The following is a 19,058-nucleotide window of genomic DNA, read 5'->3' as shown; positions in this document are numbered from 1 at the left end:
CCATAAATAGATATTAGGAGAAAGTACAACTATAAAAAAGAAATACAAAACCAATTTATTCCAGCTACGGTGATAAATATGAGCTTGTGGCCTTTTGGTGATAAGCTGACTCCTCTTAGCTTTAGCCTTCAGTCAGATATACCTCTGCACATTAAGTGTTCAGATCCTTTATTTAAGTTAAAGTATACTGCAATATGCACTCAGTTGCCAGTTTATTAGGTACACCTAGCTGAAACTAATACAGCGGTCCTGCGATAAATCCTTCCTTCTTGGAGGTTATGATGTTTTTGGTTTTGTGGGGCTGTTGATTTATGTTGCATCATTGTCCAACCCATTTAATCCAATGAGGGTAGATTAAATAATAGAAACACCTCTCTGTATAATGCAATACAGTTCAACAGCAACACAATCTACAGCCAAAATGATCATTAAGTTGAATCAACATCTATTATAAGAGATATGAATGTATGTACACCCACATATATATATATATATAGAGAAAATACAGCTAGAGTGATAAATAGGCCAGGCTGATATATTGGCATTATTATTATCTTACAGGGGTCAGTATCAAGCTTGTAAAAGTAAAGGTCAAAAGTAAAAGTACATGTAACAGAAGCATGGCCTGTGTGAGTGTTACAGTATTATATATTATATTATTTCATTATTATTACTGGTGTTAGTAGACAGTAGTACACTCCACTGCTGCTGAACTCAGTAACAAATGGTTTACAGAAAGGACATTTTATCAGCAAAAACAAATTGTTTCTTCTCTTGTGGGATGGCAGGCTGCCCAGTGCTGCAGCTGGCTGCTCTGTGATTTTTCCTCTGAGAGTTCAGCAAGTCAATCATTCATGTGATTACTGTTATCCAGGTCTGACTCAGTCCATTACTCACTACTAGCATGAACCTCCTGCACTGATACACATCATTTATGAGCAGCAGAATAACACAAACCAGAGACTGTCGAAGGACGTCGATGCCTAACTGACAGAGATGAATTCATGTTTCCATCTTTTGGTCTTTTTCTCTCTTTCTGCAGAAGTGGAAGCCAAAAGGCACGGCTCTGCAGCACATGGTCAGCGGCCTCTGCCTGGACAGTCAGACCCCGACAGGCCCTCCGGTCATCACACAGTGTCGCCCCCAGGTGGCCAGCCAGTCCTGGGAGCCACAAATTATCACCTGAGCCACGACGGACTGGGGGGGGGGGGAAGAGGAGCAGATTCTGGACCCTCCTAGCGGAAGGACTCGAGGGGGGGATCACATCTGCACACTGTCAGTCTCCTTGCTGAGGGATGAAAGGAGTGAGAACTGTACTGTTGTGATGTCAACTTCAAGCTCCTGCTCATTGTGTCTTGGTGACAAGAGCGTCGCTGAAAACATTTTAAGGCCTTGTTGAGCAAAACGTCTGAGGTCTTTTGTGTACAGTGCTTCATCCCTCGAGGATGCTGCAGTTCTTCTACGTAATCTAAGCTTTTCACTGAAAACTGTTGCACATTTCACTTTTTAATTTCTGTATCTATCCTGGTCAACAAGTTGCTTAACATTGGAGTAGTGAGGATTGCCTCAAAACAAACGAGTGCATACTATACTGTAGCAAATGTGTTGAGGTGCATCTGACCTGCTCTGAGTAAAAGTCATTGCTTGTCTTGTTGCCTAGTTGTAGGTGGAGGCATTTCTGATGACTGTGTGGACCAGGGCAGCTTTATGTATAGCCAACTAAAATCTGAGCTTTTTTTGTTTTTATTGCTGAATAGCAGTCTTGAAAGCACCATGCAAAGCACCATCAGGAACATTATTTATTGTTTTGCATGGTCAGACCCAAAGAATGTTTTTCTTCTCTTGTCTCTCTACAGTTTTATGTAAATATTTGAAGCAGATAATGGCTTGGTTTTTGTGTAAAGTACTCTATATGTTGTTTGAAAAATAAAATGTGGTAACAAAGGAATTATTGCTCTAGTTGTTTGCAAAATAAGTTGGAATATTGTGCTGTTTGGTCTTGCATGTGATAATGTTGCAAAGAGGAGTGCCTTTCTAAAACACAGTATCACCTGAGCATCAAACACAACTAGTTTCATCATTTTAAACAAGAAAGACACTTTTGTCATTTGTGTCATTTTGTATTGCAAATACGTGTTTACAGTAGGAATGTCCTATAATTCAAATTCTTTACAAATATGATTGGCAGCTAAATATTTAAATTTTAAAGTGCATCCACTTTGAGACAAACATTTCAAACATGTAATAAAGCAAATTTTAAATATTTTAGTTGTGTGTTTCAAATGCTGGTAGTGTCGATGGATTAGTCTATTCTGTCCAGACTGAAATATGAAATTTGGCATACACACATTTACTCAAGTACTGTGCAATTAAATATTTACATTTTATGCTACTGTATACTTTTACTCCACTACATTTTAGAGGGAAATATTGTACTATATATTCCACTACATTTGGTACTTTTTCTTAAGTAAAAGATCTGACAAACATGTCATAAAAGCAGATTTCGAACGAGGAACTTATGATAAAGTGACACAATGAGTGCAGACGCAGCTAATTAAGCACAGTTTGTGAAAACACCTGTGCACACAGTGACCACAAGGGGGCAGAATATCCTCACAGATGTGTTAGAGGATCACCAGCTACATTTTATGACGAAAAGACCTTGACAGGTTGATGGATGAACGCTTGTTGTAAAAAGAAAAAAAGGGAGTCATAAAGATGATTGGGTTTAAGATAATTAAGAATAAAAAGAGAGTGTTGTGAAAAGAAGGAAGAGAAAATGTGTGTGTGTGTGTGTGTGTGTGTGTGTGTGTGTGTGTGTGTGTGTGTTTGCATAAGAGAGACTCATCACAGCTGCATGGTGCAAAGAAATGCATTGGCATGACGATAATCAGCATAACAGGCTTGACGGCTTTGTTAACCAAGAGTTTTTTTTTTTCCTCTGTTGGTTTTGCAACCTTCCAGGCCACAACAAATGCCACACTGCAGCTTAGTAGGCTTTGAAGCTATGCGAGGAATGCAACTTAATGCTGATAAACTTCTGGCCTTTCAAAGGGGGCCAAGGTTTCGTTATCAGGGGTAAGAAGGGGGTGGAGGCAAACGTGGCAGAAGCTGGACAAAACCCAACATGACAAATAAATATGAAATCAGTTTTTCAAATACAGCATGGTGAGTGTCAGTCATTAGAAACGTGCTTTCCATTTGGGGACTGGTGTAAGAGACAACAAGAAGACTGTGTTCGAGATCACTCATGTGAAAACAGGAAGGTCATTTAGACTGTGGCGTTATCCAAATGGGGCTATGAATTATTTGGTTTCGGGACTTCCTTCACTGACGAGGCCGTGTTTATATATCAGCTGGATAGAGAACATATAATGAATAATCGATAAGTACATGTACTCACACACTGCACTTAAGTACAGTTTTCGCATACTTGTACTTTACTTGAGCATTACCATTGCATGCTACATTATACTTCTTCTTCACTGCGTTTCAGAGGGAAATGTTGTACTTTTTTACTTAATTTCACACTTTCAGTTACTGTGCATTTTGATTTTACATACAAAGATCAACTTCATGTCAACTTGAACATCTGAACAACAAACAAGTTGATGCGTTGTGTGCATGCATCCTCAACCAAATACAAAAGTAACATGCTACATACAGGACACATTAATGCAGAAGTAATAATGACATAGATAAAAATAATGTAAGTAATATATAATTATATAGCACACATGGGGGGCTTTTTCTGCATGAGTACTTTTACTTTTGAAACTTCAAATACATTTTTCTGAGATTTCGAATGCAGGACTTTAACTTGTATCTGAGTATTTTTACATTGTGTTATTTGATCAAATCATTTTGTTTTAAGATCTAATAGATGTGAATATTTCTTCTACCACTGCTGGAGCCTCACTATACACTCATTGCATGGTATTATATATTATTTCCAATGTGCAAAGAGCTAGGACAGAGAGGATAACTCCCAGCCAAGTTCCCATCTTTCAAAATAAGACAACCTGGCCAAACACAACTTGAAGTTCTTCTGAGTAGTTTAGTTTGAAATATTTGTCCAATCTAGCAGCTGATCTCTCCCTCACAGTGATAAGTCTACAGGAGGAGTGGAGGAAGTATTCAGATCTTTAACTTACGTAAAAATAGCAGAACGACAGTATAAATAACACTCTGTTACAAGTAAGCATTCTGCATTCAAAAATGAAGTAAAAACAAGTCTTCAAAATATACCAAAAGTACCAAAAGTAAAAGTACTCATTATGCAGAAAGGCCTATTTTAGAATCATATATGTTTATTACTGGATTATAATTAGTAATGCATTAATGTTGCAGCTGGTAAAGGTGGCGCTAATTTACTTTATTGCTTTATGTACTGCTGGGTATCTTTACCTACAATAATACATAATTATTTTAATTGATATGTTGTATCAATAATCTGCGAAGTAACTAACTATAGCAAATAAATGTAATGGAATAAAATACTAAAATACAAGTACCTCAATCTTGTGCTTAAGTGCAGAACTGCTGTAACTGCTCTCAGAAATGCAGTGAGAGTCCAGGTTTGATCCAGGCTGCGCTGCCGTCTATCGATCACCTCCGATCTGCACGCGCCGGCCAATGAGGTCGCGCGGAGGCGGTCCGTTGCTAAGGAGGAAGTTTGGTTGAGTCTCCGCGTAGCAGCCATTCAGCGGCGGTGGCTGAAGCGATTGGACTGCGAGCGTCAACCCCAACACTTTCTGTGGAATTTGAATTATTTTGGCACTGCACGGTTCGTGATACATAGGTGACGGCATTAACGGGGCATCTTCTGGGTCGCAGCGGTGATCACAGGTAGGTTGAAAAATGTGTAACGGTTTATTTCAATCAGCCTGCCCGGTAATGCTGGTTAGCTCACCAAGCTAAGCAGCACTAGCTTGTGTTTTTCGGATGCGGCACACGCAGCTATGTTAGCTCCACGGCTGTTAGCTCCCTGTAGACCCAATTAGCGTTACATGGCATTTGGGTTAGCTCGCTTGCTAATCTGACAAGAAAACAGAAAAATTAGAACTGTCTAGCACCCCCCACGGGTGTTGAAAGGGTCTGCCTCTGCCCTACCGAATGAGCTAAGAGGTTAGTTAACTAGCTAGCTAACGTTAGTTAAGTCGCTGTCGATACTCAACTTACATGGTTAACTTTAAGAGATGGATGTTACTCAGCGATATAGTGAACCCAACTCGCACTCAAATGATGGAATAGCTATCAGCTAGCACATTTTCAGATTGTCACAAGGATCACTTATGTGTTATGTCATGGTTGCTAATGAAGGCTGTCATTAACGAGGTGTATTCATTTACAGCTAAGTTTCGTGACTTGACAAGTTTGCAACAACAAAAAATTTGTGTCACAAGCTAGCCACAGTCGTAACATATGGTTAGAAAGACAGCTGCTTAGACGTTCAGCACCAACCATCAGGCAGGTTGATCGCCCTCAAGATATAAACTGTGACTCACAGTCTCAACACTGTGAATTTTTGTGAAGTGTGATAATGTGCCCTAGATTCTCTTATTTGGTAATCATATCATTGCTAGACCTTTTAGCTTGCATGGGAGTTTACTCCTTGTAACAACCACAGAGCAAGAGATTTCCATTCTGCTCTGCCATCCGCGATCAGATAAACATCAGTGGTCAGATTACCTTCCACATGCAGACTTTACAAAGATAGGTCCATGGTGGATTGTGTGATAACCACAGCAGCACACCCATTCGACTGAAACAACCACATTTGGATGCTCTCCTCACACAAAAATTGTTGAGTCACTACTGTTAATGTGGTGGTGATGAAGTTTGTGACTTGAATAATACAAGCTCAGTTATCCATTTTGCCATATTTAGTTGTCAGCATAAAGTATGTAAAACATTGTTCACGCCACTGTTTTGTACTTTTCATTGTAAAGAGAAAATGTATAAAAGCCATGGTAGAAACTGACAGTTTAATCTGAATAAAACTGATGCTATGTTATTTTCAATATAGATTAATTTTCAGATTATTTTCTCGATTAAGCAATAAATTGTTTTAGCTAGTAAATGTCAGAAAATAGTGAAAAATGCCCATTATATTTTCCCAGAGCCAGATGATGAGTTCATATCACTTTTTTATCCTATCTACAGAACAAATCCCAAATATATTCAATTTACTACCATTTATAACAACAAAAAGCATCAGATCCCCCCATTTGAGAACCGCAACCCAGCAAATGTTCCATCCGTTAATCGGTTAAATAACTGGTTACTTCAGCTCTTATGTCACAGAGTATTTATGGTGATGGTAGAAGGGGTTTCTGACCATTTGGAAATGATGTATGTCTTTTTTTAATGGAATTTGATGTCTCTACCATACAAAGTGAAGAGAAGAGTGATTTGGGAGTTTTTTCCTTCCCTAAATTCTGAAAGTAACTCATGGCATAGCTCATCTCACAGAACAAGGGAGGCAGGATTGGCTATCTGCCACCAAACCCACTGTGCAAGTCTGTCAGCTGTTTCAGAGAGGAGGAGAATACAAGAAGAAGTCGCTGTCCGAAGCTTTGTGATTCACTCTGCGGGAGAAACTAGCGTTACTCTCAGCACTTACTCTCAGCAGTTCGCTATGTTCTCTAAGGAGAGGCCCTTTTTTCTTGGCAGTGAGCTGTACATGTGAATGCTGAGTAATGATGCAACATGGGTAGATAAACTTGCTGTGCGATGACGACGCAATCAAAGGGCTTCACTTTTGTCCCCTGATAGCAGCGAGATAGTTGAGCTTCTTGCTGCTTATGGTGAAAGCTGTGTGAGTGTCAATATCAGCTTAGCTTTCAGTCCAGTGGTAAATTAAGTGATATGAGATGACAAGAACGGGAGATATGCCTCTGTGTTTCTGTTCTCCTTTTACAACATCAAATGGTCTCCATCAGGGAAATTTGTCTTTGACCATCTCTTGACTGGCTCACCTGTCCTGTTTATTTGTCATGTTAATCCTTACTTTCTGCCGTTTTGATGCGGACCATTGAATGTGCTGGCTGACGTTGTCATCCATAACCTGTGGGTTTTTTTGTCAACAACACCGCTCACTAGAAGTATGAGAACACCAAGCATATTTGGAGTAATTTAATAAAGTGCTCAAATATTTACTTATTCAGTTTGATTTGTGTGGGAAGGTGAGAATAAGGACATGTAAACTCAGGTACACTGAGATGCCTGAAAATCCGGTTCTAGTCGAAGTTAAGAGTGGTATCGTTCATTAGGAGTGACAATGTAATTCACATTTGTGTGTTTTTGATGGCATGAATGTCAGAGATTATGACAAAGAATGCAGACAAGTCCATTATTAAAGTTACAGGAACTACAGTGGGATTTGTTTTGACACTCTCCTCTGCCAAAAGTTCTAACCTTTTGGGATGATAAGTTACCAAAACACTGCTCAATAAAAGAGCTGCAGTCTTGAGATTTTTATTTACAAGCACAAGTGCACTTAAAGTTGGACAGAGTTACTCAAGATGAATTGTGTACTAAAATGCTGCTATCTGCTATGGCGAAATGGCCTGTAAAATTGAAATTACCTGTAAAATTATTCTAATGATCCCTTCAGAGGACAAATGTCCATGTGAGCATCTTTAACATCCAGTTCAATGTGGCATCATTAGAAAGAAGGCATACCGTCCACACATCCACACACTGAGCTCCATATTCTGAGCGGATTGGGACTGGATCCAACAGAGACACTCTGAGAAGATTCAACCAGAGGGGAGGTTTTAGAATCAGGATCTCAAATGTGCAGCTGACCCCATTTCAACATAAGTAGCCTAAAATAGGTTCTGTGGAACCACAGAGTTGGCTTGAACTTGTGTCTTTGATGTGTTTGTTGGTAAGCAGTGTTGTCCTCTACCACAGAGGGAAATTGTTGGTCATGACTTTTTCACATAAATCAGTCACTTTGAAAGATCAGTTTCAAAAACTGTACACAAAGCCAGAGTTAGTAAACCTCACCTGTTTATACTCATTGCATTGTTCTGACTGCTCTTAGCCCCCCAGTTTCCATAGTGCGTAGTTGGTACAATACATTTTCCCCAATCACCCCCAAAAACAGACCTCATGTCATTATGTGCACACTATTGTAGCCAGACGTGGACTGTATGAGATGACTGTCCATTAGAAGAAATCAAAAAGTAGCAGTCACAACCAGAGCAGCCTTGTAACATTTTTTTCTCCACTCACTCATTACTTTTAGCATGACTCTACATTCTTTGTCTGGGTATTTTTATTGCACATCACATAAATAAAAACTTGTAAAAATGTTTATGGGATACATTGGCACGAATCTGTGTTAACTAGTGTAGTCTCTTTACCTGATGAAGCAAACTGAGTTTTGCATTCATATGAATGTTTTTGAAATCATGCTCCCACAGTCAGTGAAGAATGGTTACGTTAATACAGTGCATTTAGTCTTGCTGTTTTATACAAACCATGCAGTATTTGTATCTGTAGGCTTTTTCTTAGTTGCAGTATATGGCTTTGTCAGCACTCATTTAAAAAATGAACGTGTGTGAACAACAGTGCAAGGGTGGGGGTTGCATGGTGTTTTACTGTGTTGAACGCAGCACTTTGAGGGTCCCCATTTGGGACAATATCTTTAGCTTAATTAGGTCCAAGGGGCATTGAGCTCCTCATTTTGCCCTGGCTGTGTAAACTGTGGATTAGGGCTGGGAGGGTTGGGGGTGCGTCACTGTATGCAAGGAGTTTGCTTTCAGGTTTGCGTCTGTCTCACTCCAACCTGGGTATGGTATGGGGCTCAGGGACTCCTTTTGTCTCTCTTGGCCCCTATATAGAGTGATACCTGAGCCTCCTGGACTGAAACAGCTCATGCTTTATTCAGCCCTCTGATCTCTGGTTTAATTACGAGTGACCCAGGATGGAGTGATCGGTGGTGTATCTCCCAGGGTGGGAACTTTGTACCAGCTACTGGTGCCAGCCAGAATGCAAGACATGTAAGCCTTTTGGCTGAGGTGTGTTTGCCACCTCACAAAGATGCAAGTATTTATAAAACAAAACAATAATATTGATCCCAAAAAGCCAGCAAAAGGTTGCAAATACATTGACTTAGCTATAAAACAGGAAATCACGCGTTTCTACTGTCTTTTCTGCTAGCCATTTCATTGTATAATCTGCCAGTGGCTGTGGTTTCAGTGTAGATGTGAGGTGTTTCCCACCCCAGTAGCATGACTAAAAACGTGCGATTTGTGTGTGTAACACAAAATCAGATTTCGGTATTAGCTTTAAACAACCACATCAGTGCACCTCACCTCTATGTTCCTCTGTATGCACTAATGTGAACATCTCAGTGTGTGGTTGGTGTAATAACTCCCTGTCTCGAAACTAAATGTCGTCTGTGTGTGTCTGTGTTTATGTCTAATGACTCCCTGTCCGTAGCATGGCTGACACTGATACCATTCCCTCACACATTGTGCACAATTTCCATTTGCTTGGCTGAGCAGACAGTCTGCATGTTGCTTCCACTATAGCTCTGTCTAATCTGTAGTATAGCCACGGCCTTTCTTAGCCCCGCCTACTGTCGTCACCCTGGACTTGTAACAACGTTGCCGTGACAGTGGTTCCCTGGTAACCACCATAACGGTTGCTGGGTGATGCAGCGATAATAACAATATGACCCAACTAAATTTTTGGTTCCTCGTGTCAAAAAGACAGGGAAGGGAAAAAAAACTCCTCGCTTGCAAAATGTGAAAATGTTTATTAAAGATTCTGATGCGCATACATTAACAAAAGCACACACAGTGCAATAGATGAACATCAGACTGTCTGTACCAAAACATGCAGATAGGTAGGAAACGCACCGCAAGCTCATCCTTCGGCAACACACTGCCTAGACTTGAAACACACTCTGTTTGCGTTTTTATTAAGATATGTGCATCAGAATCTTTAATAGTTATTTTTATTTTTTGCAAGCAAGGAGCTTCTAAATGTTTTTCTCTTTGTCTCACTGTATTTGACATGAATTCCCCTCAGACCCACCAGTCATCTCCCCTCTGCTGAGCAGGTTGTGTTTAGGAATTCTCTGACAGCAGTAGTGATGTACCATACCAGATTTAAGACAGGTCAAAAGTGTAGAAGTATAACTATACAAAGTAAAGTAGCTTCAGTGTTTTGTTTTTCCACACAGTGTTAGTTCTATGAAATGCATATTAATGGTTTTCATCTACAAAATATTGATGAATGATGAAATTGATCAACCCACACTCTGGGAATTAGAATCAGAAGTTTGGCTTTGTATTGAATGTCAATTCTTAAGCAGATCCTTTTTTTCCATAGTTTTGTTCAAGATCGAGCAATGTAGTCATATTCTTTGCCATGTTTACATATTCCTTGATTAGATGACTTAAATCATAATTTTGTAAGTTCAGCGCTGTATTTTATTCAGGCAAAGTTCTTATGCAATTGATGGTATTAAGACAGCATTTTACACTAGTGGATTTTGGATGTTTGGCTTAATTTATTTAATGTAAAAAAAATAAGGCATCAAAAGAAATACAGCTTTCGTATCAAGACCATAACACAAGCTTTGAATCGGCAAGTCTGAAAAGAATTAATTGATATCCATCTTTAATCAAAATGGCCTTATAAACAAGCTCTCTCCCCAGTGTAACATCTCTTGTTACTCCAGGCCTCACTGCTTTGAGATCAGACTCTTCTGCTGACTCGTGCTTTACAGGGAGGCTCCTTCTGGCCCATATGGGTCTATTTGGACCGGCGCTGACTGTTGTGTAACTGCCGTGTGTCTAATCCAAAGTCCGCTGGCTACTATGTTTCTGTTAAATAACTGTACGGTATGAGTAGGCAAAAGATTCAGAGATGAGACACTCAAGGTTGATGTTGTAATGGAGTTATTACGTTATTGCAGCAGTGACTAAAGACATTGTTGTGTCGGTCTATGAACTGTTTCGTGTCATTGTATTGTTGACAATGGAGAGAGGAGCAACACAGCAGCCAGCATTGTAGCCTAGCCTAATCGATGATGATGTTCCCCAGCACAAGAAAGACGTCAATTATTAATGAGCTGAATATCATGTTCTGCCTCAAGTAGGGAGGCTTACTTTGTGTTTATAAATCATTGCTGCTACCTTTGTGTCACACACCAGACTGTAACACACAAAATGAAACACTTAGGTCACAGTTAGATTTACTTAGTTTTGTCAGTCCAGATTCCCCTCACATAATGTGAAGTAAATCAGGAGCAGGTAGCTAAGCCTTTTTCCTGGGTAGGAAAGGGTTATCAGTGGAGAGGGGCGGCGAGGAACGTGTTTCCCGGGTGTTGCATCACTGTGCAGCAAGTGCTGCCTTGAGCACTGCAGGTTTTTGTTTACCACAGAATTACAGGGACAGGTGTGTGAGCAGCATGTGTGTGCACATTTGTTCTACGTATGTTGCGTATGTTTAATTGCAGAGAGAGGGAAAGAGTGTGAAAAACCCGAGGCATGTGCAGTAGCAGGTTCATACACTCCCCACCATTGCACCATTCCTCCACCACCAAGCGGTCTGCGGAGAGGGATGTCTGGCTTGTGAGAGTGCCACTGTGCTGAGTCGACAGGAGGGGAACAATTGCTTCACTGTGCTGCTTGTCCGTTTGGCCGCCTTCATGCTGCATTTCAGCGAGGGGCACCGTCGGCTTTTGGCTCTGTGAGGCTTGTTGACCAGGCCTTTGCCTGCTGGTCACTGACCCGTTGTGCCCACAGTGCCTGCAGCTCGTCAGGCCTCTGAGGGGCTGCCGATTATCCCACAGTAATTGGTGCCTGGGCTCTGGCTGATCAAAGGTGCCCAGCTGATTGTAGGGCCCTGGTAATTTTCCATTCTCTGATGCTCTGCAGTCCTGCCTGTTCGTCTGTCTTCCTGCCTGCCTGCCTGCCCAGACCCTGTCTTTGGCAAAGGAGGGAAAGGCTTGACGTCTGTATGCTTTATTATACCTGCTTTTCTCATAAGAGATGACAGGGCAGAGCTGTCCTTTCCCTACCCTTCCAAAAAGAAATCGTCTTCCTCATTCCTCATTAAGTTCATGTGACTTGGCAAAGCTTCCTTGAGCAGGACACTTACACCTCAGTCGTGCCATGCAGGTCCTCTTCGCTCGCTGATTTTGCTGATTAGTTTCTGTTCTCTGCTTGAAGGTGTGGTGGTCAGGGACATCGTCTGGTTTCGTCCTTGGTTGGAATGAAAACCTGCAAGCTAACCAATCAAGTATGATTAAATGATACATTAAAGCTTGCCCAAGTCCTAAAATGTAAAAAGATTTTATTGCCTGCCTGAGTTCCACCTTTGGCTGCAGAGAAAGAGCTTGATTGCCCGGCTCCTTGGCTGTGTGAATGGACATGGTGAAATCACTTCTTGTGTTCATATTACAGCCTTCTACTTTGGACTCTCTTACAGAAGAGTTGTCCAACAATTTTGGAAAAAGAAGGCTGCTGAATCATTCCTGGCACTGAAATAAAAGTGCACCAAGGAATACGTTGCTTGCTATTTAGAGACCACTGCTTACATAAACATTTGTCTCTATGGGGTTTACGTTATGTTTTGGAGTGAAACTTGTCATGATATAATGTCACACATACTGACATTCCTGGAGTTCATAGTCCAGCCTCACACCTTCACAGGTGCTTTCCTGGCTAGTTTTACACACCACAGAACTTAGATTTTCCTTTTTGAAATCAGCAGACTGAAATGTTCCCTGTGCTTCCAGACTGCCTCTGCTGTGTTCACTAATCTAATTTAACCACACAGCTAACCCAATTCCAGCCATTAAGACTTCAGCCAGTATTGGTGCCAATAACATAGCATAGTCTCAGAAGGTAAAATACACATATATATTCCCATAAGTTGAAAGTAGCTGCAGACCTCATCAATGGCATTTTCTAGAAAGTAAGTCCTGTTCCACCCATGCCTGAGCTGCACCATAATTCTGCTGGGTAAATAGCCAGGTAGCACTAGCAGTTTGGCTTAATCTGTTGTGTAACTTGGTATTCTACAGTCATCCTCGGCTTGACAAATAGCCCAACCAGGGTACAAAGAGCGGAGCTCAGGTACGTGGAAAGAATTCCTGAAATGAGTGAGCAGCTCAACAGCTGCACTAAATACTACAGCTCCATTTACATTCATGCTCACAAGACCTGTTTGGTTGGCTGATACCTGACGTCAATACAACCCACTTTGCATCATGTGGACTCCAATTACTGTTTGAGTCAGTTTTCTTTTCCCTTTTGAAGGTAAACGAAGACACAAGTAACTGTGTGGTCACAGAAATGTGTTTTTTATTCTTTTTTTTCATAATTCAGCATGTTTTAGATCACCTGACCTGGAGGGTGAGTGAGGTGAACAGAAAATGATGTGTGTGTGTGTGTGTTTCTGTGTGTCTTGGCCTGGTCAGAGGTGCAGTGTAGTGATTCCATGTCTGTTCACTCAGCAGGAAGTTCCTGTTCCACTCCATCCTCTCATCACGCCTGCTGCTGGACAAACACTGCTACTGATACACACACACACACACACACACACACACACTGTAAGGGCCACTGACCATTGGTACTGTGCTGCCATTTACCAATAGTGTTGTTTGGATGAAAAGCTGTGTTATTGACAACACATTGACTCAGCAGCTGGGACTATGCAGTGGGTTCTCTGTGTGATATTGATCCTTCTGTGAGTATTTTTCCATGTAATCTGTTTTCTTTCTCTCTCCCCGTCCCCGTTTTGTTGCTCATCTCCCTATCTTATTCCTTTTCACTATTTCATTCACCCTCTTCCATATCGTTCTCACACTGTCACTTCTTTGTATGTCTCTGTCTCTGCATCTCTGCCTTTAACTCCCTCTGTCACTTGTGTGTGTTGCCCTCTCAGTCTTACTCTTCCTGTCTGTGTTTAGGGCGTATCACAAGTGACACGCATGTTCTCAAGTGTACATGTGATGCATCACAAAGTGTCAAAAGTGTGTGTGTGTGTGTGTGTGTGTGTGTGTGAGAATGTCGGAGGCCAGCAGTGCAGCGTTTAAAGCCCCAGCAGAATACATTTACCCTGCAGCCATCTCTAGATGATGATTGGGAGAGCAGTGAAGAGTGACAGGACTTCATCACTCAGTGAACACACATACTGACACCATTCCTCACTGCGGGGCTTTCCTCGCCTCTTATACACTTAGATAGCCTACTTAAACTATCTTTTTCTGCTCTTGTGATCACAATCTGTAACAATCCTGATTGATTATTTACCAACATCGGACTACAAATTATGATTATTAATTAAAAATGTTTCAAATTCTTTTGCATCCACATCTTTTCCTATCTCTATTAGCCTACAGACTCATTTGCATCATATCAGAATCAGAATCAGAATCAGAAATACTTTATGGATCCCCGGGGGGGAAATTACACAATGTAATATGTAGAGTCACTGCTTAACCTACTGCTACTGTAAAATGTGTCTGTCTGCTCTATAATCTTTGTTTACCAAGAAGGGGGATAGTAATTATGATAATGGCAAAAACAGCCAGCTTTTAGTCATCCCTAACAGTTGCCAGGATAGCCGCCACTTAAAAGCGTAGTGTAAAAGGTCTGCAAACCACCACCGACAGCCCGATTTATCTTTCCCTTTATGCATTAGCACCACGCATAGGATAGAAAAATTATCCCCATGCAGTTTAATTCCTCCCGGATTGGCTCGGAAGCTCATTTGGGGAGCAAGTTAATTGGCTCTGATCACTGCATCATTTTTCCTTCTTTGTAGTTTTTCTTTGATGCCTAAATTGACTCACTTTGTGCATTTGCGATCACACAACAGTTGCTACATTTAATCGATAAATGTTGATATTAACTGAGCATTTGCCTGCAGCTGTCAGGCCAGTTACATTGCCGCGAGTCAGTGCCCTATAATCATAGCTTTTTTAAAGAGGCAAAGTCATTTGGCAGCTGCAGGGCAGACATCTCCTCTGGGCCGCCTTAACTGAAGGGAAAGGAGAAGGATCAGAGGACTACAGGGAAGAGGATAAGTAGAGTGGGGCAAATTGGGGGCCAATGACTTCTCACCATTAAAGAGACGCTTGAATATAACTGAAAAGTAACAGTAACCATTGAGCAGCATGCTTGTACTCACTGGAAGTTGTCAGTATTGGATGAAGGACCAACTTGTGGTCACAAGTAAAATAAAAAAGGGATTTGAACTTCACTGTTTTATTTTCAGGTCAGTTCATTTAATGAAGCTGTTGTACTTCAATTAATCTGGCAAAATGTTCCAGTCAGCCCTGTTCAGATACTTTATTAGATCTTTGCTTACACTGATTGCCTTTTGTGGTCCTGATCACTTTCTTGAGAATTAAACCGCACTTGAGATTTGTGGTTAAATTTAAAGCATTTTTACAGTCCAGAGCAGGGAGGTGGTAGCAGGCTGTGCATGTCAGCAGTAATGACTGTGTTTCAAAAACCCATGTATAGACTGTCACTTGCCCTGATGTGGTTAAATCAGAAATGACTGTGCTGCTGGCGCAGAGGAAGTGCTGAGTGTTAACTGTGAGATCTCTGGCTGGTGATTGCTGAGGACCAAACCAACAACTGTGCATGAAATGTGCCACAGACTTCCCAACACAGGGCTCTACTATTGATAACATCATCTTTAATATTTTATTTTTCTCTTGTGAATCAGCAGCTCTGCAGGAAGTGCACCCTGGTGCCTGTCTGTCTTCATGTCTATGCCCTGCATACTAACTTGCCCACACTGGGACAACCAGACCTGTTTAACTTGACACAAACAGTGCGTCTGTCTGTGTTGGATATGATATGACGCAGTCTAAGTTATTCGTCTTGGGGAAATGGCCTGTCAGTTTGTGGTTCAACCCGACCATAACAGTGTTACTTCGCATTTTCTGTGGTTGCTTGTAAAGTGAATGTTATCACATGGGACTTTAACCAAAGTTCTCAGATAGTGACATTCTCTACCTACTCACTAATCCATGTAGACCCTCTGGGCTCATGTTGCACCAAGTTCAAAAAATCACACTAGGAATACTGATCCAAGAATGGTCAGCTATCAGTTGTTGGTTGGCAGGGGTTCTGCTGGATTAGTAAACTGTTATATATGAGTATAGCAGCCTGGGGATATAAACTGCAATCTTAGATCAGCATTCTTCCTCTGAGACTCTATAAATGTGCTAATGCTTGCTTTTTTGTTGTGAGTAAGCCATAAGTAGGATTAATAGATCATGTATTAACAGCACTTTGCTGAAGCCTGGTGAATATATAACATTGTCTGTGTTTCCTCGGGTCAGTGCAGTGCTCGGGTACAATACAGAGTGTCTGGTATTTTGGCCTGATTTCTCCACCTTGCTGCAACTCTTCTAATGGCACTTTACTTCTCTCAAGAACACCGAAGCTTAATAATAGAGCCATTTTGGCTCTGGGGCCTGGAGTCGTCTGTCTCACTTGTGCACATGTGTGTCAGAGTGTGTTTTCATGAGCATTGTGTTTTTGAGAGTGTGTATTGTGTTTGCATTTGTGGGTGTATGGCAGGTTTGGGTTTCTGCAAGTGTCACTTCTGCTTGTGTGTTTATTCTGCTGCTGCTGCTGCTGGTGTGTGTGTGTGATGCAGTGATGTCAAGGGGAAAAAGTAAACATGGTTTCCATGAGTAGCTTTTTCGCTCCGAGGTTTACTCAAAGTTTCCCAGCAGAGGTCATTTCTAGAGTCAGGGACAATGTGTTGCAGTTCACTCTGAGTGATTGCCTGTGAGGAGGTTAAGCTTCTGTCCCACAGTTTGCACACTAATGTCGTCCCAACAAATAGGGAAGATAGCGATTCTTCTCAACTTAAGAGAAAGGAACTCATGGCTGTTTTAGGTCAGCCGGTGTACAAACTAACAGCCACTTTATAAACACATATTCCCATGGCTGCCACATTAGTGGACACCTATTGTGGTCTGCTATAAAGAGGGACCAGGATTGATGGAGTTGGAGCACTCAGACCACTACATCAAACCCCTCCTAGCAGACCAATGCTTTCAGTCCGCAGCCCCTCTAGTCAGCATGACTATAGTGTTTACAGCTCTATTCATTTAATTGAAACTCCACTCCATTTGTCATACCATCTCCTCTGGCAAGAATATTCTTAAAAACAATCACAAAAATGCGGAGGAGAATTTGAGGCAAATACAATTGACATGAATCTTAAGGATGCCTTCTTGATTCCCTGTGTGGCCTTGTGGTGGAAACTAGGCCAGATCCTGCCTATTGATTCAGTCTGTGAATCATCGCTGGGGCACGCCTGAGGGGAGACGATACAGTGACAGTGATTTGCCACTCCCTGGTGCCAGGGTACTGCCCTGGTCGTTTAAATGTGGCCTCAGCTGTTGCCCAAAGTGATGTGTGGCTCACTGTGTTGAATGGCCGGCTGGCTGGTCGACTTGCTGTTGGGCTGGGCCCCCTTAATACCACGCCTGGCCGCTCTTAGACATACACACACACACAAACACAAGCATGACCACACACAAAAAGCCAGATACACAGATACTGATGTACACACAAATTCTCTTAGATTGGCTGGAGAGAAAAGCAACTCAATATCCCCTGTGCAGCCTGGGCCCTATTTTCTTTCTCTGTCTCAACCCTAACCCAGGTCAGTCATGTGTACTCAGGAAACGGAGGTCATCATGTCTTGCTGGGGGCAGGGAACAGATTGAAGGACTCTGAAATGATTCAGTGGCAGACAGCGAGCGAGTGAGCTGTGCAAACAGTAGCCAGCACTCCTATTCCCACCATTTCCTTCCTCTGTGGAGTACCACCCATTTGTACCTCATCGTTCTCTCTCTGGCTCTTGTTCTGTCCCTTGAACATCTTGAACCTCCTAAAATAGATGCTTTTCAGGAATCAAAATACTGACTCATTTTCCCACTGACTTGTTTAAGTATTTTTATTAGTTCAGCTAGCTCTGAAGTCAGTAATGCTTTCTACATTTGGCTGACATTTACAGTTGTGCACTGCAGCAAAGAAAAGGTTAAACTGCAGGTCATGACATTACGGTCTCCTGATTGTAGTTTGTTTTGCACTTGTCCCTTGGATCTGCATCCATCTTTTCATCAAGGATGTGTCTTTGGATCACTGTGTAGACACATGCTGTACCTGGCAGATAAAGTGATTATTGTGGGGACGCTGATGATGCAAAGTGTACAGATCATCGAAGCAGAGAGCGGCATGCTGAGCTGGAGCAGCTGGCGATGAGTTACACTTGTTTACTGACTCTCTTTCCACCAGCTTGGACACACTGTTACTGCTGCTGTTATTTTATGTTCAGCCATTTGAAGTCAATTATAGTAATTGGCTATAATGAAGGCAGGAGTGATCCTAATTTTGGGGTCACAGCTGTATTAAACTGTTATGCTAGGTAAAAGAATTGTTGACTTTGTTTGTGTGAAACCCTTTAAATGCCATTACATTTGCTAAAAAGTGTGATGATGTTATACATAATCAAAAAAACAACTTATTAGGAACCTTCTCAACACGCATATATAGAAAGATAATGTAACATAACACAAATATCTAAATCCCTACTCAAACTAGTGCTGTTTTACTTGTTGTATGTTTGCAGTTCATTGCACATTTTGGCACAGAAACAGATCATTTTATTGAAACAACATTACCAGAATCATTAGATTGCCAGCACGGTACATATGAGACATCTGGACCAAATGTGGCTCTCTTGAGAAACACAAACCTCTATTTTGGTTATTTGTTTGGATACTCTGGGGAAAGCTATCTCTTTGAACAGAAATAAAACTCAGCACAGATTGAATAGTGATCGAGAAATAAACTCTGGTAGAGGGGAAAAAGTCAGCACATTTTCAGCAGTGGTACCATTTATTTAGTGTAGACAATATCACTCAATAGACTCCATTTAGATCAAACTGCCCCTGAGTGGCAAACTGTGATACAGTAATTACTTCTGTACTGATGCATGTGACCCAGAATATCACATTTAGGGGTTGGCATTAATGATTA

The 19,058-nt window shown here is 41.4% G+C and overlaps 2 protein-coding genes across 6 annotated transcripts in view; both read left to right on the top strand.

Annotated features, from left to right (window-relative positions):
* galnt16 (UDP-N-acetyl-alpha-D-galactosamine:polypeptide N-acetylgalactosaminyltransferase 16) overlaps positions 1-1,186 on the top strand; it is a 31,912-nt gene extending 30,726 nt beyond the window's left edge. Inside the window, exon 15 of the mRNA XM_070920211.1 lies at positions 1,043-1,186. Coding sequence (XP_070776312.1) covers positions 1,043-1,186 — 144 coding nt within the window. The remainder of the gene's footprint in view (positions 1-1,042) is intronic.
* A 3,531-nt stretch (positions 1,187-4,717) lies between these two features.
* numb (NUMB endocytic adaptor protein) overlaps positions 4,718-19,058 on the top strand; it is a 37,220-nt gene continuing 22,879 nt past the window's right edge. For all 5 annotated transcript variants that reach the window (XM_070920081.1, XM_070920083.1, XM_070920080.1 and 2 more), the window contains exon 1: positions 4,718-4,851. The gene's annotated coding sequence lies outside the window, so the exon portion shown is untranslated. The remainder of the gene's footprint in view (positions 4,852-19,058) is intronic.

The sequence above is a fragment of the Enoplosus armatus genome, chromosome 15, assembly GCF_043641665.1.
Source record: "Enoplosus armatus isolate fEnoArm2 chromosome 15, fEnoArm2.hap1, whole genome shotgun sequence".
NCBI classification, from domain to species: domain Eukaryota; kingdom Metazoa; phylum Chordata; class Actinopteri; order Centrarchiformes; family Enoplosidae; genus Enoplosus; species Enoplosus armatus.
This window is presented reverse-complemented; position numbering and strand designations above follow the sequence as displayed.